This window comes from Hylobates moloch, unplaced genomic scaffold (assembly GCF_009828535.3).
Source record: "Hylobates moloch isolate HMO894 unplaced genomic scaffold, HMol_V3 SCAFFOLD_16, whole genome shotgun sequence".
NCBI classification, from domain to species: domain Eukaryota; kingdom Metazoa; phylum Chordata; class Mammalia; order Primates; family Hylobatidae; genus Hylobates; species Hylobates moloch.
In genome coordinates, this window is record NW_026652291.1 from 40,912,473 (window position 1) to 40,935,688 (window position 23,216).

Sequence of the window (23,216 nt, forward strand, 5' to 3'; positions counted from 1 at the left end):
TAGTATAATTAAGTGAACAAAATATATGAAACTTGTATCTTCTTATATGTAGGATAATCTTATATAGATTTAAAATGCATCAAAATTGGTTATCTAGAAGGTAGAATTATCAGTAATTTTTCTAAGTTTCCTTACTGTGCTTTTACAATTGATTTTGAGAACTTGACTATTAACAGCTATATTAGTCCATTTTCACGCTGCTGATAAAGACACCCGAGACTGGGTAATCTATAAGGGAAAAAGAGGTTTAGTGGACCCACAGTTCCATATGGCTGGGGAGGCCTCACAATCATGGCAGAAGGCGAAAGGCACATGGCAGCAGGGAAGAGAGAATGAGAACCAAGCAAAAGGGGTTTCCCCTTATAAAACCATCAGATCTTGCCCCTGGACTCCCCCAAGGGCTACGGTACTGTCCTGCTCTCCGGTACTTGCAAGGGCCGAAAGGTGTACCAGCATTTCAGCAAGGCCCGGGAACCCCGCACAGCCACACCAAACCCTATGTCTGCTCCAAGGGCTGGAAGTTCGAGTGCATCAGAGGCCGACAGGCCAGCCAAGGCTACAAAAACTAACCTTGGATCCTACCCTCTTATTAAAAAGATTTTGGATGCTGAAAAAAAAAATCAGATCTTACTCACTACCACCAGTTACATGGCAGCAGGCAAGAGAGAATGAGAACCAAGCAAAAGGGGTTTCCCCTTGTAAAATCATCAGCTCTTACTACCATGAGAATAGTAGGGGAGAAACCGCCCCCGTGATTCAATTATCTTTCACCAGGTCCCTCCCACAACATATGGGAATTATGGGAGCTACAATTCAAGGTGAGATTTGGGTGGGGACACAGCCAAGCCATATCAACAGTTGAAACAAAGTTTATTAGTCTTACATAGAACTTATTGCTGATTTTCAACAAGTGAACTCTCTCTTTAGCAGATTATAAATACTAGGGTGTTTCAAAGTATTTTTAAAATCCAAAGACTAAGGCTCCACAGATTAAATGGTGGAAAAAACAAGAGCTTTAACATATGTCAAATCCTGTGTAATTAATTCCTAGCACCCAGAAGAGTGCCTGGAAAGCAGTAGTAAATCACTAGCTTAGTATTTATTAAAAGTGACCTGAGACACATTATTTAACAAAAAAACAAAATAATTTCATTTTTTTCTTTGTAGTAGGAAGATACACTGCCTGCCTCTTATATTTCTGTGCTAAATGACACTGCAGAGACCAAAAGTTGAAACAAATTCATATCTGAAAATATTTGTACTAGAGATACAAAGGTGAATAAGATATGGCCTAAAACTATGTGCCTGGGTGTTAGACCTGCCCTAAGGAGACTGAGCAATAATAAATTTTTGCAGAATTACTGGGGAAAAAAACCCCAAACTCATGAATTTTCCTAAAATCTTCTCAGTCTCTACCCAGGCACAACCTTCACAAGGGTTGTAGATTATCTTGAGGAGATAATGTTGGCCTGAAGAAAAGACGGAATAACAGCCTCTAATTTGAGGGCCCTTGAGCAAACTGAAATTCAACTAATTACTGTCTTTAAGATCTCTATAAATACTGCCATTTTATAATTCTTACAAAGTGCTGTGTCCTAAAATATTTCTTCACCTATCACTACAGGAAAAAACTTGCCATTTGTTTCTTTGAGTCTTAAAAAATTCAGTCTTGAAGTTACACTTAAGCTGTAGATACACAGTAGGCTGGGGTAAGACACTTCCATGCCTGGTATGGAAGGGTAAGAGGCCTGAACCTGGAAGGCTTTTTCCAAAAGAGAAGTTAATCTATGACAATAGCAGACAAATTATACCTACTTCAACTTTTAGTGCTAACCTTATAGACCCTTGTGGAATAGACTGAAATAATCTGGAAGAAGTGAGGCTGTCCTATACTTGGAGAATCAGATTCAATATGCAATTATTGTTAATACTTAATTCTTAAACTGAAAAAAAAACAAAATGAATTATACTGGCAAAGAAGTTATTTCTCTGAACAGTAAATTGTGTTCATTATTTGAAAAATGAATTAAGCCTCTGAAAGAGCTAAACACTTTATCAATGGATATTTATAAATAATTATTTCTTTGTGTATTAAGAAGGAAACCCAGGCCAGATGCAATGGCTCATACCTGTAATCCCAGCACTTGGGAGACCAAGGCAGGAGGATCACTTGAGCCCAGGAGTTCAAGACAAACCTGGGCAACACAGGGAGACCCCATCTCTACAAAAAATTTTAAAAATTAGCAGGCATCGTGGTGGGAATCTATAGTCCTAGCTACTAGGGTGACTAAGGTGGAAGGGTCCCTTGAGCCCAGGAGTCTGAGGTTACAGTGAGCTATAATCTTGCCACTACTTTCCAGGCTGAGTAACAGATCATTCTTCTATATTGAAAGAAATCAGGATCTGGCAATAAGAATTTTAGCTAATTCTCTTTGTGCACATCTTAAGCTACCTGAGAACATCATACTTAGCTATATCAGATACTTTATTATTGTGGTATTAGAGGATGGAAGGAGTTAATAATTTTCAAACTAATAATTTTTTTAAATAGCCAGATTGAAAAAAATACAGTATAAATAAAAGTAATATACAGACAATTTAACTTTGGAATATAGAGGAGGAAATTTTATTAGGTAAAAACAATGGATTAAAAAATGTAACAAAAGTACTTTAACCCAATAATTCCATTTTATACTATATACTAAAATACAGAAAATAATCACATTGTAGAATGCATTTATACCATTTATAATTATTATAATTCATTACATTTATAGTTAGTACAGTCAAAATTTAAGCCATTTTTATTTAGTAAATCTAATTCCACCAGTCAATCAAAAATTATTTGTTGATTTATTACTATTTTGATCTGGCACCTTTAATTATTGGTAATATTCTTTTATTTTTCTTTTTCCTACTTATGTTTAGAAGTCTGCAGTTCTGTATACCTCCTCATGTTCCCAAAAGAGATTAACTCTAGGGTTTTTTTAGACTCTAACATTTCCCTAGGCTTATTTGTTTTATTTCTCTTAAAGCAGTTGAATTCACATGTATTTGAACCCTTTAGTGGGTTTTTCTCTTCTTTCTGCCCACTATCACATTGCAATTAACTCTTTCTCAGATTTTCACTTAGTCTAATTATTAGAATGACTATTCAATTTATCCTACTTTACAGCGAGGGTTTTTTAAATGATGTAACTTCTGCACATACTATTAAGAATACTGTAAATCTCTGTGCTTCTTGTTAAAACATTGGAATAAATAGTCATAAAAATAAGCATTTCTCAAAATATATGACATCTTGATATTGCAGAAGAAACAAACTAATCATAAGGAATTGGGTACATAAACAGAAGTAAAACTACAAGTATATTCAGAATAAGGAAATAAAATTCATATGGTTAAGTAATATATATATGTGCACATATATATATAAAACAAAGCATTTATAGCCAGGCTAAAATCTCACCAAATATTTAACTTCTCCATTAAAGATTTTTTAAAACATGTTAACCATCGTTTCACTGAATACTTAAATTTTATCTTGAAATTTGAAAACTGAGAAGCATGGTTTATACATAAATATTGAGAATAAGTATTTTAACAGAAACTTATTCTGCCTTATTAGGTTATATTGCCAAGTTCAGAAGAAAATAATGTGTCTGATTTGTGGAAATCTACCACTATTGAAATAATACCACTTCTGTTCTCCTTCAGGTTAACAGGTTTAAAAGGGAGTTTCATTAATATAAATGATCAAGATTGTTACTGGCATACACAGTGGAAAAGGAAGCAGCAGGGCAAGTGTTTTACTATAGTGAGTAATAACCAAATTATCCTGTTAAAATATTGGTCTTAAATTTTTTTTCTCTGTACCCATTACTTCTTACACTCTAAACTACAGATTTTTGATGTAACTTTTTAAGTTGCCTAAGTACATTTCATAATATTTAAGCTATAATTCTAGTGATTTTAAGTTTAGAATTATTTATATCTATTTAAATAGATTTGTGGTTATGTCTCTTTATATTTGCAGTAGCCTAACAACCCCTTTTATTTTAGAAAGATCCTTGAAGATAATTAGCATATAAAGTTTTATTTTAGTATAGCTGTAACCTCTGATGTTATGTGAATTTTTTAGTTACTTTTCTTCAGCAGATTTACACAAATATTAGAGAGTCACCATGAATCAATTTTGTTACAACAAAGTGATTCCAAAGTGATCTTTACTGAGTTTTCTTGGATCTTTGCAACTGGAACTTTTTGGGTTGATGGAAGTTTGTCAGGAAGACAGAAAAGATGGTGCCACTTCAGATCTGATATTCCTGGGTCTGCACTTAAAGATTATCTGTTGAAGATTGATTCTTCCCCATGTCCTCTCCAAATTCAGATCTCTCACTTCTCCACAGGTTTAGAAGGCCCTATTTCACCACTGCCACACAGAAAAAGACAAAACTCAAGAAAAATAATATTACAAGTTGACTGCTCTACAAGATACAACATAATTCTTAGATCAGAATTTCTTGGCTTTGGCACTAGGCCAACACACTGTTACCAGAACAGAGAATGGAAGCACAAGCATAGCCCCTAGAATTTAAATTTAATTAATTTCTGAATGTAACTCGTACCATTCAAATATAAGATGTTTTTATTAATCTATCAGTAGGACATATAAATATATAACATAAAAAAAGATAGGGGTCAGACAAATACAGGAAAGTAGGGAGGAAGGAAGCAGTTAAGAAGTGTTTTCCTTCAAATAAAATGATTTTACAATGTACTTTAACTTGTTAATGTTAATGTTAGATTGAAACATAAATCTAACAATTTTTTTAAAGTTCATATTCTTTTTACTGTCTTCAGCCACTCTGCAAATGAAAATGAAGCATACACTCACACACACATACACGCACAAAAGAAGAGGAGGAGTTTTCCTGCAAATTCCTAGGCTTATAAGCCTCCTAATCTGCCCTAGTGATTCTGAGTAAAATTATATTTCTGGCAACAGTGCTTTGCCCTCATAATAAGATCCTTAATTTTTTTAAAAATTTTTTAAACATAAGCATTTGAAAAAAAAGATGGTTCCTAATCTGGATGCTTAGAATTAATGTTTCTATCATCTAAAAATGAGCTCTCCTGATTGTGTTCGATATGAGCAGTTGGTTTAAGGAGAATAAAAACATGTTAACTTTTTAAGTAAGTGGGGGCTTTTTAAGCTGTATTCCTTCCTCAAATAGGAGAAAACAAACTGCAAATTTTCTCACATAAAATTATTAATATCCCTGACTCTGATATGAAATAATCTTTTAAATTTTGGTCATCCCTTGGCCCTAGACATTCCTGTGTTTTCACTTAATACAATAATAATTACTACATTGATATGTTCAGTTCAGAGCCAAGTATTTAATTGTAATCTTCATACTATCTTTTTTGGTCAGCAATTGAGATGGATAATGAGAAATTATAATGGCTTTCTGTCCCTTAGTGATCTGTGGTGGATTTTGATAGAAAGAATGAGCACTTTTGACACTACTAATTGACTTCAGTGATTTGGTTCTCCTGAATAAGGGAACAACTTAAGTAAGATTTAAACTTCTTAATGCTAAATTCAACCAATTGTGTGCATATAAATGTAAGTGATATTGTTTGTTCAAAATTAACATTAATTTTTTTTTTTTTTTGAGACGGAGTCTGTCTCCCAGGTTGGAGTACAGTGGCACGATATCAGCTCAGTGCAACCGCCATCTCCCAGGTTCAAGCAATTCTCCTGCCTCAGCCTCTGGAGTAGCTGAGACTACAGGCATGTGCCACCACTCCCGGCTAATTTTTTGTATTTTTAGTAGAGAGGCTTCATCATGTTAGCCAGGCTGGTCTCGAACTCCTGACCTCAGGTGATTCACCTGCCTTGGCCTCTCAAAGTGCTGGGATTACAGGCATGAGCCACCTGAGCCACTGCTCCCGGCCAGAATTAGCATTAATTTACAAGCTGCTATTGTCATTTAGTTTATATTTAACACTTAAATGATTATATAGACATTGTCCATAGATTATATAGACTTCACCATCTCATTCTTCTGTTCTCACTTGAAAAGTGACATTTGGCAGATGGTAGCCAGATCATTAAAGTAGTAGGTTTAACATAGTAGTATAGAAATAAGGTAATAGATGCATAAAGTTAAAATAATATTAGATTGAGGGAGATTGTTTCGCTTAAACCATTAAATAACCTTTTTTAAAGTTTGCTGCTAGGTTAGGGTGGTTATGCAGCCATGTGTCATTTCCTGAAATTATCTTTCATTTGTTTTATGAGTAAAACTGTCTCTATAAGTTTACCCTAGAAATCCATAGGGATTTTGGGAAATTGAATTATAAGTGGCTAGACTAACCAATATTTGTTTTTAGGCAAACTTAGATTGCTCTATAAATCATAATCAAATCAATCACATATGGTAGCTGGGGAAGGGGGTTCTTCTGTTTATTAGCCAAAGATATGATGAATTTATTTGTTTTTATTTTTTGAGACAGGGTCTCGCTCTGTTGCCCAGGCTGGAGTGCAGTGACACAACCACGGCTCACTGCAGCCTCGACCTCCCAGGCTCAAGCAATTCTCTCACCACAGCCTCCCAAGTAACTGGGACTACAGGCATGCACCACCATGCCCGGCTAATTTTTAAATTTTTGTAGAGATGGGGTTTTGCTGTGTTGCCAGGGCTAGTCTCAAACTCCTGGGCTCAAGCAGTCCTCCCAACTCAGCCTCTCAAAGTGCTGGGATTATGGGTGTGAGCTACTGTGCCTGGCTAAGATGATGAATTTCTTAACCACATAATCTGTTAAGGCAAAAAGAGGAAACTGGTTATTTTTATCCTGCTTTTTCTTGGGAATATTTATTTTCAAATGATTTGAGTCCTTCAATTCAATAGTCTCATAACCAATAAAAGGAAATGGAGATTGGTGGGAGAGATTAAAACATAAAGTACAGGAATAGGGGAAATAAAGGAGGAAAAGGTCACAGACATAGAAATGTGGAAGTTGAATTCAAATTAATTTTTAATTGAGCCCACCTACTATGGGCCCCTCAAAAAGGCTGACAGTACCACTGTTTTAAGTTTAAATGAAGAAAAATCAAAACATAACAGCATTTAATATTTATTTCTAAAACATCATTCTGAATCAACCATTTAAATAAAGTTTTGTTTTCCACTCACGTTTTCACATTATTCAGCATGTTAATTGGGTACCCACTATTACTAGCCACCTTACCGGCACAGCAGATGACAGATGAACAAGGAGCACGGTCTTATAGGAGCTTTATCACATGCGCTCCTAGGCTGAAAAGGCCCTTCTTTGTACTTCTTGGTAGGTGGAGTACAGGAATGTAGAAGTCAGAAACCTAGGTTCAAACTCCCGTTCTAATATACATAGTTTCTGTGTGATTTAGGAAAAGTAATCTCTCTGAACCTCAGTCCCCCATCTGGAAAATTAGTATGATACTTACCTTATAAGGCTGTGGGGATTAATTAAAATTATGTATGTAGAGCACTTTGCGGAGTATAGAGAGTGCTAAATAAATGGATGCTGGGGTTATTAAGTGAGAGCCCTAGGATGGATGGATCATGGGTTTCCAAATATAGGATGCAATTTCAAGTTCTTAACACCAAATATAACCCTACTTGTTCTAGTTTCCTGGCATTCATCCTATCATCCCCAGTTTACTGCACCTCAGGTTGTCAAGGATGTGGGAGGGATTCTACAAGGGTGTGTTCCCCCAGAGGTCTTTGGTACCCTGCAATCCTAGAAGTTGTTGATGCTAGGATGTCTGGAGAGCACTGGCCATTTATTACTGAGAAGCATATGTTACAAAGGAGATGGGAATAGTAAGGAAAGTTGAGGAACTGATCAAAATAGATGAATGGCAAAAAAAAAAGAAAAGAAAAATGTTTTTTTAATACATGATAAAAACCCAGTTAAAATTAGGTATACCAGATTTCTTTATTCTCAACCATGTGTGCACATACACTCAGATTTTTTTTCTTTTAGTAGTGATTTGGCTTTTTGTTAACAATGACACAAGTTTTATGTTTAATTTAAATATTACAATGGTTAAACTGGTTTTGGGGAAGATTTTCCAGAAATTTATTAAATATGAAGTTCCTTAACTACTGACTTAGAGGAATGAGTATTGTTTAACCAGGGAAAAAGTTGTCAACCACCACCAGCTTCTCTTCCTACTTTTATTAGAATATAAAAGATAATATCTCAGTTACTTTTTCCTCTCTCATCATTACTTACAAAAATCTCAAATATTTAGGCATATCCTTGGCACGTTCATAAAATTGTTCCATTAGGCATTCTATAATTATAATTATAGTCATATTATTTTTAATCCCTACTCATCTCACCTATAATTTTCAAATGTTTGATTTTTATTCAATTTTTGTATCCTGCTTATATATATTTTTAGCTACAGTAAAACATGATTTTTCATGTGTGGTTTTTTTTTTTTTTTGAGATGGAGTCTTGCTCTGTTGTCCAGGCTGGAGTGCAGTGGCATGATCTCAGTTCACTGCAACCTCCACCTCCCAAGTTCAAGAGATTCTCCTGCCTTGGCCTCCCAAGTAGCTGGGATTACAGGTGCCTGACACCACACCCTGCTAATTTTTTTTTTTTTTTGAGATGGAGTCTCGCTCTGTCATTCAGGCTGGAGTGCAATGGTGTGATCTTGGCTCACTGCAACCTCCACCTCCTGGGTTCAAGCAATTCTCCTGCCTCAGCCTTCTAAGTAGCTGGGATTACAGGCATGTGCCAACATGCCTGGCTAATTTTTTTGTATTTTTAGTAGAGATGGGGTTTCACCATGTTGGCCAGGCTGGTCTCAAACTCCTGACCTCGCAATCCACCCACCTCAGCTTCCCAAAGTGCTGGGATTACAGGCTTGAGCCACTGCGCCTGGCCTAATTTTTGTATTTTTAGTAGAGATGGGGTTTTGCCATGTTGGCCAGGCTGGTCTCAAACTCTTGACCTCAGGTGATCCACCCACCTTCGCCTCCCAAAGTGCTGGTGCCCAGCCTCTACTTTTCCTTTTAATTAGTGTCCTGACTGCTCTAGCAAACTTTTTTTTTTTTTTTTAATAATTAGCCCCTCTGGGATCCTTTCTTCTAATTGAATTTTTGTCCATACTCAAACTGTTAGTTTGCCATATACCATTTAACCCATGTGCGTCATTTCTAATTTTTTTCAGAGATGGAGTCTCACTCTGTCACCCAGGCTGGAGTGTAATGGCATGATCATAGCTCACTGCTGCCTTGAACTCCTAGGCTCTATCGATCCTCCCACCTCAGCCTCCTGAGTAGCTGGGGACTGCAGGTGCATGCCACCATGCCCTGCTAATTAAACAAATTTTTTTTGTAGAGATAGGGTCTTGTTATGTTGCCCAGGCTGGTCTGGAACTCCTGGACTCAAGCGATCCTCTTGCCTCAGCCTCCCAAGTAGCCGGAACTACAGATGCAAACCACCACATCTGGCCTCTCTGAATATGTTTACCTTAAAAACATGGGGGAGATGAAGACACATTTCTGAGTCCTAATCTACTGCTGCCTTGGTTGTGCTTTATTAATTTCTGAGATTCTTAGTCCTGTTTACTAAGGAATCATAGAACATGCAAGTTGTATTGTACTATAATTGATGGCAAGCTTGCTAACCATTCCTCTGGGTTTTCTTGCTGTGTAGAATAAAAGAAGGGCCAAAGCAAGAGTCTCACAGTGTTCATGAGACAGAAAGAGAATTTGATTCCACTATATATCTGTGTAGATTCTCCTTTCATTTTTAGATTTGGAACCTGAACACCTAAGTTACAAAGGCAGAAGATCTGCCAGCTTCAACAAACTTGTTTCATTACCTTCACACCCAGGGAGGGCAAGAAGCAACAGCAAGGAATGACAGCTCTGCAGCTCTGCCCCAGGAGAGGAAGGAGATATTAGGGAACTGGGTTGGAGAACTGGGCTGGAGAAAAATGCTGGATATTTTTCATTCTCCCTAATTTTAAAAAGCAAGTAGTCTTTAAGTTAACTTTTTGCCTTGATAAGGAGAATTGTACATTCCACTTTAGAGAAGCCTGTGCTTCCCTGTAGCTAGTTCCAAAACAAAAAGGTATGTTCTGTGTAACATGAAACTCAGAAAAAAAAATTGAGGTGGCCAGGCACGGTGGCTCATGCCTGTAATCCCAGCACTTTGGGAGGCTGAAGCGGGTGGATCACGAGGTCAGGAGTTCAACACCAGCCTGGACAAGACGGTGAAACTCTGTCTCTACTAAAAATACAAAAATTAGCTGGGCGTGGTGGCGTGCGCCTGTAATCCCAGCTACTCAGGAGGCTGAGGCAGATTCTGGGAGGCAGAGGTTGCAGTGAGCCAAGATTGTACCACTGCACTCCAGCCTGGGCAACAGAGCGAGACTCCATCTCAAAAAATAAAATAAAATAAATAAAATAAAAAATAAATTGAGGTATGGCTTTCTAAAACTATAAACATCTCAGTCATGTAAAATTAGAGAGGAGAGTTTATATATTTGCTTGCTAATTGTTAGCTGTTAGTACATGTCAAAACACTAAATTAAGCCCCCTTCCTAATGGAATAGATAATCGTTTCTTCAAAAAGTGGTAGTATTTAGAAAAAGCCCTATTTTTTAATGATGGGGAAAGCCACTGCAAGAAAAATTTTGATGAGTCATGAAAAAAGTGATCTCAAAGAAAATTATGTCCATTATGATACTATTTACTGTAGTTTGGAAACTTGGTTTATCTGATCTCTTTATACTACTCTCTGATGGTCTCTGGGTTAGAGAACTTTTTCCTGGTTCCTGTCAGTAATATACGTACCACATTTCATTTTAAGTTGGATTTCAAATTTAATTACTTGATAAACTATTGTATCTAAGTAAGAGTAAGATGAATCACTTTTCCTGCTTTTGCTGTTAAATTTTTAATTTTTGTGTGTACTCTACCCGTCCCCTGCCTACTTCCCATTATTTGAATTCTGCACTTGGTTCCTGTGCTGTTCCTATCCTTACTTAACACTTCAACATATCCCCACAAATCTCTGAGCTCACACGGTGCTCTAATGCTTTCAACTAAATCTGTACTCACCAGTATGTCTCTCAGTTCTTTTGGCAACTTGTTCTTTTATGTAAATTGTATACAAAATATGATTTGCATATTTTAAATATGATGTGAACAAAAAGAGCAATGCTATTAGCGTTCAGAATCACAAATTTATATTTTTAAAATTAGGAGTTAATTAAAATCCTTTTCATTATGAAAAGGGTACTACATTGCAAGTAATTCACATTAAAACGCATTCTATTCAATAGATGTGTTTATTGGTGGGTCAGTTTTGCCAATCTTTTAATTCACATGTAATTATGTAGACCCTGTGTCAGCAACAACTAACAATACTACTACTTTAACTGAAAAAATGATAAACTGTTTCCACTGATATACTCTGTGATTATTTTATAATCCTCAAATTTTATAGTCTTTTACAGAAAAAAATGATAAAATATGGCGATAAACTGCAATTTGCCACATTTCCTCCAAATCTTAGACAGTATAAAACACAAGACATTTTTTTGTGCACTCTACTTTTATAGAACAACCAGGTTTATAATTGATCTCTTTATTTTATTAGATTTATCAATATACATGGAAGCTTTCTCAAATATCAAAGTTCCAAAAGTATGTATTGTAAAAAATCATCTTTTCCTTTAGAGGTCATATTCTTAGAGAGCTATTAAAGTCTATTTATAAACAAAAATAATCAATAAACTAACACACTTTAGAAATCAGGATATTTTAAATTAAAGTATTTTTAATGAATACAAGATAGGTCTTTTTAATTAACTATCATAGTTAAATTTAATATCACAAAACAAAATGGCTTATCTCCACTAATTTTTCAAGTGAGGTAAAGCCACTGGAATTTACACTTAATATAAGTTTTAAATGTGATAATTAAATGATAATATTTTATCAATTATAGGAAATATTCATTTATAAAAATTTCCTCAGGTCCATCAATCTTTTTAGGCCAAGTTTGAGCCCATGTCAACCTTAAAGTTTAGATTCAGTGCACCTAACTTGCCTAATAAGCTTGTCAATTTAAGAATATGAATTTCATTAATAAGGGGGAATAAAGAGTAGTTAACTCACTAAAAGTGAATGGGATAGTTTCCAATAATTACTTAAAGAATTTTTAAAATTTAAACAGAAATGGCCAGTGATTCTGGGTTTAAAATTTCACAGGATAACCTTAAAAAAAAAAAAAACACACATAGAAATAGTGAAGTCATCACCTTATTGATGAAAAACTAAAGTTTAATAGTCATTGAATGGGTAACAACCACTTGTAGTCTACATTTAAAAAGTAATTTTAATCATAGCTAAGAAAAACTAAAAACAAATAATTCTATTAAGAAACAACAAAAATGATAAACATTTAATACCTAAATGTAGATACTTAAAATCCTAAACAAAAATATTAAAGTTAAAAGGGCCTTGAAATTTGTTTCTAACAAATCATCTTATATAATCAATTCCTAAATAGCTCATATCCTTTGCTTTGGTGTTTTATCTGCTATCATCTAAACATTAGTACAGTAGAAAATCACTTAGGTTCTTTTCAAATGCTTGGCATTATAATGTGATCTCATATCTTTCCTCAAATTAAATTTTGCTCCACATATTCCACATGTATACAGATGAACATCCATGTGCTGCTCCAACTGTTCATTATTTGGGAATATCTGAAAGCAGACCTGGCATATAGTCTCACCAGCAGATAAATGAGAAATCATATGCCGTACATGGTCATGTTTTCTGAAGTTTCCTTGATCACAAATGGAACAGACATACCTGGCCATGCCTTTGTGCATATCATTGTGCAGTCGCAACTGACGCTCTCTTAAAAACTGCTTTCCACATGTTTGACAAACAAACTGTTTTTCCTTAGTATGAACAGTATAGTGTTCTCTTAAGTGACACCGCTGATAAAATCCTTTTCCACACAGATTACAAAAATGCTTTCGTCTGTGATCTCTTTCATTTTCTTCCATGATGGCACTCTTAAACATATCTTGATCTAAGCAGCTAGACATATGTTCAACCACTAGATTTTCAGTTTCAAAACGCTGGCCACAATTAGGACATCGAAAAGGGCAGGCAGAATGTTTAAATAACTGCTTTTTTTGGATACTGTTTATCTGGTAATGATTGTCCCTAAAATCATCCAGCATTTCAACAAACATATCTCTTATTTCGGACTGCTCATCAGGATTCTCTTCCAAGTCCATTTTCTCCTCAGTATTTCCTAACCCATTCATGGTCAGATCTTGGGGCTCGCCACATCGTTGAGCATGTTCCTGAAGCTGCCTACCCTTTACAAGTATTTGTCCACATTTACCACATGCACAGATATTTTCAATGTGTTTGGCTAAGTAATGAGATGAGAGGTCCTCCTCGGTTATTGTAAGTCCACATAGCTCACAAGATGCATTTTCAGTATCCTCTTGTACTGGACTGCTGTTGTTAGGGGGCCTCATATTCTCTAAACCACCTCTTTCATCAGCACTTACTGACATTCGAGGTTTTAGAGTTTTCCTACCACTTTTTTTTATGCTGACATCTTCTTCAACATAGTATCTATAAAATGGCTCTTCAGGTTCATCTTCTAATTCATCATTGTCAGTGGATTCATTACAGTCTTTATCAGTAACTTTAATAATGTTAAAGTCTTTCAGTTCATCTGTAGGAATATCTTCTGGCTCCATCTTAATAATAATCCTTTTCCTCTCAGCAGCTCTGCTTTTCTCTTCGCTGGCTATTTCAGACTCCACTGTGCTACTTTTTCTGCTTCCAGTGGTTGAAGCTGAATCATCAGCAACCTGGCTTGTGTCTCCTCTGTATTTGTCCGTCTGTGCAGAAAATGTTTTAGAAGAATCTTTTTCACCAAATTCAGCTTTGATGTTACTGTCTTTTCCATCTCTAATATCTACTATTCTATGGTAAGATCTTGTGTTTTGGTATAAATGTCTGTTAGTACAGGTTAGCACATGCTCATCTAATAATTTTTCACAGCTAAAGCCAAATCCACAGCTATCACAGGTAAAACTCCGCCCAAAGCGTCTTGACACACGTTCTTTTGGAGTAGATAATTTGGACACGGAACTTTTTTTACATACATCAAATAGTGGCTCAGGAAAATTACCTAATTGTAAAGACTCTTCATCAGGCTCTCTATTATGTGGTGTATTTACCGTTGAACTTGGCTCTGCACACCACCTGTTGGCTTCATTGCCATTTCGAGCCACAGTATCTTCATACATTCTTACCCCAAATATCATTTTGCTGTTCTGTTTGCTGGAAGCAGAAGAGGAACATTTTGAACTAGAACAATCTGCATCCTGGATGTCTTCTAAACAGTCAGGAACATTGTATAGCTGTAGGTAGTTCATTGCCACTTTAAACTGCTCAAAACTGGAGGGAGCTGTCATAATTTTTCCTAAATACATAAACTGCAAAATGAGATCAAAACATTCTGCACTAATTTTCATGTTGCTGAGATTCAGTTGTGCAGTACTATGCTGATGGTTCATGAAAAACATTCTAAAATAGGAGCTACAGGCAGCTAGAACTGCCTTGTGTGCTTGAAAGTAAATGTCATCAATTGCAATACAACAGTCACAGAGAAAACCCCATTCTCTTTGGTTGTTTAGCTGCTGAAGGACGTAGCTGCTGTGGCTGGGCTTTGCCATCTTCTATTAATTAGAGACCTATGTAAAACAAAAATATTAACGTCAGACAAGATATAGAAAAGCACTTGACAAAATTAACTTTTATTATGATTTGTGACTTGCATGACTTTGCTATTACAATCAAGAAATTAAGAGCTTTCCATTCTAATAAAAATAATATATACTTGAATCATTTTTTAAATTTGAAGATGAAGACATCCAGCCATTTATTCAGGTTTTTCATATTGAACAAAGGCATCAAAAGCAAAAGACAGTTTTAGTTTCATTACAACTCTTGGGGGGAACATGTACAATAAATTTGAACAGAAAAAAATACATTAATTTAAAAATACTTGAAGAAGGCCAAGTGCAGTGGCTCACGCCTGTAATCCTAACACTTTGGGAGACCGAGGCAGGAGGATTGCTTGAGCTCAGGAGTTTGAGACCAGCCTGGGCAATAGTGTGAGACCTCTTCTCTACAAAAAAGTTTAAAAAATTAACCAGGTGTGGTGGCATCACCTGTAGTCCCAGTTACTTGGGAGGCTAAAGTGGGTGGATCACCTGAGCCCGACAGGTAGAGGCTGTAGTGAGCTGTGTCACGCCACTGCACTCCAGTCTGGATGACAGAGCAAGACCCTGTCTCAAAAGAAAAAAAAAAAAAAAAGAAAATAACTCTTGAAGGATATGAGTAATGAAAGTAAATAAAACAGCAACTTAAAGTGAAGTTAACAGATTGTAAAGTATTAAAAACTTATTAGATGATTAATACTAAGGAACTATTGCTCATTTTTTAAGTGTGAGAAAGGTATTTTGATTGTGTTAAAAAGAATCCTTATCTTTTGGATATATATACTTTACAGATGAAATGATACATCTGAGATATGCTTAAAAATAAGTGGGGTGGGTGTGGGGAGCAACAGATGATACAAGATTGGCCATGTGTTGCAAAAATAATCTATTTTAAAAACCCTATTAAGCCTGGGCAACATAACAAGACCTCGCCCAAAAAAAAAAAAAAAAAAAAAAAAAATTAGCCAGGCATGATGATGCACCTGTACTCCCAACTACTCAGGAGGCTGATGCAGGCGGATGGCTTGAGCCTAGGATTTTGAGGTTGTGGTAAGCCATGATCATGCCACTGTACTCTAGCTTGGGTGACAGAGCGAGACTCTGTCCCAAAAATAAAAATAAAAATAAACCTTATTAGGGCCAGGTGTGGTGGCTCACACCTGTAATCCCAGCACTTTGGGAGGCTGAGGTGGGCAGATCACAAGGTCAGGAGATCGAAACCATCCGGGCTAACACAGTGAAACCTCGTCTCTACTAAAAATACAAAAAAAATTAGCCGGGCGTGGTGGTGGGCACCTGTATTCCCAGCTACTCGGGAGGCTGTGGCGGGAGACTGGCGTGAACCCAGGAGGCGGAGCTTGCAGTGAGCTGAGATCGCCCCACTGCACTCCAGCCTGGGGGACAGAGCGAGACTCCGTTTCAAAATAACAACAACAACAACAACAGAAACCTTATTAGATTATATAGAAATGGCACCAAACAAGTTTGATCAGTGCCTTTGTCTTTTCTTGAATTATCGGAGAAGCAATAATTCTATAGAGTTAGAATGTGTCTCATGTTGCTCAACATGCATTTCAGGGTATAAAGAAGCAGTGGGTTTATTTGAGAAGGTATTTTATTTATCCTTAGAGTGTAAAGTTTTCTTCCTTTTTTTTTTTGAGGCAGGGTCTCGCTCTGTTACCTAGGCTGGAGTGCAGTGGCATGATCATAGCTAACTGCAGCCTCAATCTCCCATGCTCAAGCATTCCTCCCGCCTCAGCATCCAGAGTAGCTGGGACTACAGGCGCATGCCACCACATTCATTTTTTTTTTAAATATTTTAGTAAAGACAAGGTCTTGCTATGTTGTCCAGGCTGGTCTTGAACTCCTGAGTTCAAGCAATCCTCCTGCCTCCGGCTTCCAAAGTGCTGGGATTGTGGGTGTGAGCCACTGCACCTGGCCTCTTCTATTTTTTTTAATTGTTAAAAGAGAAAAATAAGGCTGGGCACGGTGGCTCATGCCTGTAGTCCCAGCACTTTGGAAGGCTGAGGTGGGCGGATCACTTGAGGTCAGGAGTTCGAGACCAGCCTGGCCAACACGGTGAAAACCTGTCTCTACTAAAAATAAAAAAAGTTAGCCAGTTGTGATGGGGGTGCCTGTAATCCCAGCTACTTGGGAGGCTGAGGCGGGAGAATCGCTTGAACCCGGGAGGTGGAGGTTGCAGGGAGCAGAGATTGTGCCACTGCACTCCAGCCTGGGTGACAAGAACGAGACTCCGTCTTACAAAAAAAAAAAAAAAAAAGTAGCAAAAAATTCAAACATAGAGGCATATAGAATAAAAACACACCTCAGATCACATACCTCTTTTCAGAGGTAACCCCTCCAAACACTTTGGATTATATACCTTCAGATTTGTTGAGATGCACATGTACATAGTTAGCATATTGAGTACCTATGAGATGCCAGGCACATAGTTTTGCTTTTGTTGTGTTTTTTAACCTAAATGGTATCATACTATATATATATATACCTCTCTGCAACTAGTTTTCTTCACTTAACATTAGACTTAATGTTAGTGGGCATTTAAGTATTTTTAGTGTAGGGAGCTGACTTTGGATATGGAAGAAAGGAGAGGAAATATTAAAAGCACTAGAAATCCTATCATATTATAAAGTTAAAATAAGATCAAATTTTAGCCTCAATTTTTAATCCGTATACATAAAGCTTCAGAATCTATCTTCTACTTAAAAATAAGTTCCTATGCAATTTGACTGAACTTAAAAAGAACATGTAACAAGCTGTTCAGAGAAATAAAATGTTCACTCTTCAAGCTCTGTAGTAGCAATTAAGGGTATCTAAGTTTACGTACTTCTATTTGCTTTTTATCCATTCCTCACCGATCACATATGGGTCATACACCCTTTTACTACCTATATGTCCATCCTGCCACCTCTAAGACATAAAGTTCCATAGCCAGAGATATGGGACTGGTGAAATGAAGATGGCTTATGATGAGACCTGCTGCCTTCTTAAAATTGCAACCACTGCACCTTTTCTGGAAGCCAGATCAAGTTTCAAGTAGGTACAATATTTCAAACCTCTGTAACTCAGGTATCTGTAAAAAGCTGTGAGGAATTAGGTTCAGTATGTATCTAAATACAAAAAGCAATGTATGCACAAAAATAGTCATTAATGAGTTACTTCTAATTTGAATGCCTAGTAAAAAAAGGAGTCTTAAGGTAAATCTACACCCCAGAATTCACTGTCATGTGGCAGTGAATTAAAAATTATATTTCTGGGCCAGGCGCAGTGGCTCATGCCTGTAATCCCAGCACTTTGGGAGGCCGAGGTGGGCGGATTACCTGAGGTCAGGAGTTCAAGACCAGCCTGGCCAACATGGTGAAACCCCGTCTCTACTAAAAAAAATATAAAAATTAGCCGGGTGTTGTGGCACATGCCTGTAAACCCAGCTACTCAGGAGGCTGAGGCAGGAGAATTGCTTGAGTCTGGGAGAGGGAGGTTGCAGTGAGCTGAGATCATGCCGCTGTACTTCAGCCTGGCTGACAGAGCAAGACTCTGTCTCAAAAAAAAAAAAAAAAAAAGTAATGGAAACTACAGAAGCGGGAAACATGTTCAAGATGGAGAGCCAAATAAATAAACACAGCATACAAAATTATGTTAGAATTATATAAAACAAATCCACGCCACAACCTTATTCAAAAGGTGGGGGGAAAAAAAGACGAAAAAAATACACAAAAATGTTGACCCCAGCCAGTTTTAAGTAGGATGAAATTTCTATGTCTATAGTCATTTTTCTAGGATTTAGAGAGACATTTAATAAATAATAAACCATAGAGTAAGAGGCAGGGGAATAGGTATTATTTCTAAAAAACCAAAACTTTCTATTAATAAGAGTAGTTCAAGAATGAAATAAACTTGTTTGGAGAATGAGTACCCATATAAAGCAGGAACAGAATGCTATTGAGGACAGTATAATAAGTGAAAAGAGCATGGGCCTGGAATCAGACAGACCTGGCTTCTTATCTAGCTTTGCCACTTTTGGGAAATTGCTTATCCTCATTGACCCTAAGTTTCCTGAACTGTAAAGGTAGGGATAATAATACCTCAAATACAATATCATATATGAGGATTCACAGAGGCAATGTGTAAAATGCATCGTGCTTGGCGTGTAATAATGAAAGTAATAGTGGATGTTGTAATGGTGGTGATGCTTATTTAAGCATCAGGATAAGTTTGACTTGATAACCTTAAAATTTCCTTCCAAATAAGAGTCCATTAGAAAGCCAGTAGTTAATCTATAAAAACTTTCAAGTATTAAATAGTCCAGGCTTGAAATAATGATATAAAGAGCGTAGAAGTTCCAAGGACCCTTTCTTATCTAGATGAGCAGCAGTTTTATCATCAGCAACCAAAATTAATACAACTACATAGAAGATCAATATGACAGGCACATCTATAGTTATAGTCACAATTCAACTGAGTAAAAATACATATTCTTTTATTAACATAAAACACTAAAACATTTAAGTAAGAGCACTTATAGCATTTTAATGCACACTTATTAATTCAACAAACATTTATTGAGTACCTTTGGTATACCAGGCACTGTATAAAGTGTTGATCATCAGCAGTAGCACAAGTATTCTGTATTCATTTGAGGAATTTTTACTTTTCCTAGATCAGTGATTTCATTCAACATGTATTCCGTAAAGCACCCACTCTACAGAAGAAGGCATCATGCTGTAGTAGAAAGAACAAGTGCTCTGGGTCAGACGGATCACAGTGTGAATCCCACTGCCTCCATGTTTATACTCCTATATTTCCCCTATAGAGCTGGAAGCTGAACAAATGGAAGCTGAACAAATGCTGTGTCTAATTTTTAATCCTAACACAACAGTTTTTAGGCTGACCTAGAATTGTAGTTTAAGTAACATTATTATGCAAATGTCCAAGTTCTGAGTAAAACTGATTTTAGGCAGAGTAACTTATAATAGCAATCATTCACACATTAGTACCAGAAACTCTGTCCTTGTTACACCTCATTCAGAAAAGCTTTTTTCTTTTTTCTTAAATTTTAATTATTATTTTTTTGAGATAGGATCTTACTCTGTTACCCAGGCTGGCGTGCCATCATAGCTCAGAATGTCCTCAATAGCATTTTGTTCCTGCTTTAATATGGGTACTCATTCTCCAAGCAATCCTTCCACCTCACACCTTCTGAATAGCTAGCACTATAGGCATATGCCACCATGACTGGCTAATTTTTGTATATTTTTGGTAGAGACGAGGTCTTGCTATGTTGCTCGAATTCCTGGGCTCAAGCAATCCTCCCACCTCAGCCTCCCAAAGTGCTGAGATTACAGGTATAAGCCACTGTGCCCAGCCCAGAAAAGTTTTAAGAAGGATTATTACACCAAAAAGAGGTAAAGGAGTATGCGGCAGGGGAGGACGGATCTAAATTCCTGTGAGACTTTTAGCTTATCTCTTGAAGATAATTTTTTCATTAAAAATTTTTGAGGCTGGGCAAGGTGGCTCACGCCTGTAATCCCAGCACTTTGGGAGGCAGAGGTGGGCGGATCAGGAGGTCAGGAGATCGAGCCATCCTGGCTAACACAGTGAAACCCCGTCTCTACTAAAAATACAAAAACTTAGCCAGGTATGGTGGCGGGCACCTGTATTCCCAGCTATTTGGGAGGCTGAGGCAGGAGAATGGTGGGAACCCGGAAGGCGGAGCTTACAGTGAGCCAAGACTGTGCCACTGCACTCAAGCCTGGGTGACACAGCAAGACTCCATCTCAAAAAAAAAAAAAAAAAAATTATGAGGCATTCACTTTTATTAAATTATAATTTCACTCAAATTCCAAGAGGAGTTTGCTCTTTTTTCATTTTTTTGACCTCTTTAATAATGCTGCCAAAAAAACTTAATGAACTTTATGTTCTAGTAAAGCCTATAAAAGGTTTTAAGTAAATGGACAGCTTGTATTTCAGCTGTTCTTGTTTTTATGACTGAAATCTGTGATTGCTTTTGTTTGTACTACTAGCTGCATCACTGGTAGGACAAGTTTAGCACAACTAGAAGTCAAGGGCTGGGGCCTGACAGCAGAACCTCCAATGTGACTCAAAGGACTTAATGTCATTCGGATAAGGAAAACAAGCTATATAATGCCAAGAGTTACCCTAAGGCTAGAAGGATACCCACTGTGCAGAACTCCAGCAAGAATTAAGGAGTTAGGTGATCCAAAAAGTTTTATACTGGATTTTTAAAATTTTAGTCTGAAAAAGTTTAACGGCTCATCTCAAGTTTAAAAACAGCCACCAAGCACATTAAGCATATTAAGTAATTTAGTCATAGATTTTTAGAGCTTAGAGAGATCTAATCTAGTCTAACATTCTTATTCCATAGAAGGCAAAGATACAGGGTTTTTAATGTATCAGGGTATAGTTAACTGTGCTGAAGCACATACTAGGGCTACAGAACAAGGACTCCTGACCACCCAGATAGTAATAACCTCTATATAGCACTTCCTTGGTACTATACAGTATGGCCTTCTGGAAAGAACACTAAACAAGGACTGGGCATGAGTCCTTAATACAGGATTCATTGGTTGGATGCTATTGAACAAGTGATTACCCCCATCTGAATTCTTTATCTGTAATGTGGCTTTATCCATACATTTCAATCTAGTCTTATTCAATAGATGTGTTCCCTAAGTTATATTGTGTAAACTATTTCAGTAAATTTCTCACTGACATAGTAAGATTTCAGAAATATTTTTCCTCCATTGCTAGATCTCTCAAATTGGAAATAACAGTCTTGCTGGAAGTTTCTCTTGCTCCAGCCTTGGTAAATGATAATTTAAGGGTCTATAAATAAGCATATCCAATGAATAAAGAAGTAACTTAAAGGAATTTTAAAGTGTTTCTGTGAGGCAAATAATCACCCTCTAAATTGTGTCATAGACTTGCAGCACCAATGAGGCATTTGAAGATTTGCTTAGCCTCAGTGAAAGTCTAGAGAGCCTAGCATCACAGTCCCAATTCAGCACCCCAATCTCTGACTGACTTACAATTACCTCTGGATCTCAAGGAAGATTTATGTATATATGTTTCCTTTTACCTATTTCTATGTCTTATAGGTTGAATGTTATGTATGCATATGGATTTGAGGATTACAGAGTATTTTAAAAGTCTAAAATGTAATGAAAGGATTCTTACATTTTAACATCAGAATATCAGAATCTATTGAACACTCATAATGTTCCTAACACTGGATAGAGCATTGAAATGGAGGGTGGAGAAGGATGGTGTACAACAGAGATAACTGTATATGAGGGATTAAACTTGAAACCAAGAAACAATTTGAGGAGTTTAATAAACTATATTGAGGCCGGATGCGGTGGCTCATACCTGTAATCCCAGCACTTTGGCAGACTGAGGTAGGTGGATCACCTGAGGTCAGGAGTTCAAGACCAGCCTGACCAACATGGTGAAACCCCGTCTCTACAAAAATACAAAAATCAGCTGGGCATGATAGCGGATGCCTGTAATCCCAGCTACTTGGGGGGCTGAGGCAGGAGAATCGCTTGAACCTGGAGGCAGAGGTTGCAGTGAACTGAGATTGAGCCGCTGCACTCCAGCCTGGGCAACAGAGCAAGACTCCATCTCAAAGATAAAAATAAAAATAAAAATAAACTATATTGAATAAAGTTCAGCAAGAGTTTAGAAGAAAAGCATTAATTATACCAAAATAGTAGGCTTTAGGAAGAATGTAGGATTTGAGTAAAGCCTTGATGAATGAGTAGGATAAACAGAAAGCAAGGGTGAGGCATTTCGAGTATTTATATAGATGTGTATGTAAATAATTGAGGAGGGTACACAGCAGCTTGGCTGGAAATGTAATGGGAGGGAAGGTAGATTTGCTTTACTGGACTGGTAGATGAAGGTTATCAAAGTAGAGTAAATGACAACTGTAATACAATAATAGTATGAATAGCTAACATTTGTTATGTCTCACTATATGCCAGGCTCTATTCCAGGCAGATGTATAGGGAGATGTATATATCCCTCTCACATATATACGTATGGATATATATGGATATATGCAATATATGTGTGCATATCTCACACACATATATATTGCATATATACATGTATGTATATACATGTGTGTATGTGTGCATATATGTGTATGTATCCAAATATAGGTATCATTTTATGTGTATGTATGCATATATAAGTATCATTTTAGCATTTAATCCTCATAACAAACCCTACAAAGTAGATGCTGCTATAAGACTCATTTTCAAGATTAAATAACAGAGGCATATAGTGTTATATAACCTTTGTAATATCACAAAGAGAGGACTTC

At 36.8% G+C, this 23,216-nt stretch overlaps 1 protein-coding gene across 4 annotated transcripts in view; it reads right to left on the reverse strand.

The window, feature by feature from the left end:
* Positions 1–2,597: 2,597 nt before the first annotated feature.
* Positions 2,598–23,216, reverse strand: part of ZBTB1 (zinc finger and BTB domain containing 1) — a 28,883-nt gene continuing 8,264 nt past the window's right edge. Inside the window, exons 2-3 of one of the 4 annotated variants that reach the window (XM_058429796.1) lie at positions 12,903–14,818; positions 2,598–4,432 (exon numbers count right to left, since the gene is read on the reverse strand). In XM_058429796.1, the coding sequence (XP_058285779.1) occupies positions 4,396–4,432; positions 12,903–14,800 (1,935 nt within the window). In that variant the 5' untranslated portion in view covers positions 14,801–14,818 and the 3' untranslated portion in view covers positions 2,598–4,395. Of the gene's footprint in view, positions 4,433–11,839; positions 14,819–19,436; positions 20,810–23,216 lie in introns of those variants that run through there. The other 3 variants (XM_032180481.2, XM_032180480.2, XM_032180479.2) reach the window with 3 other exon arrangements.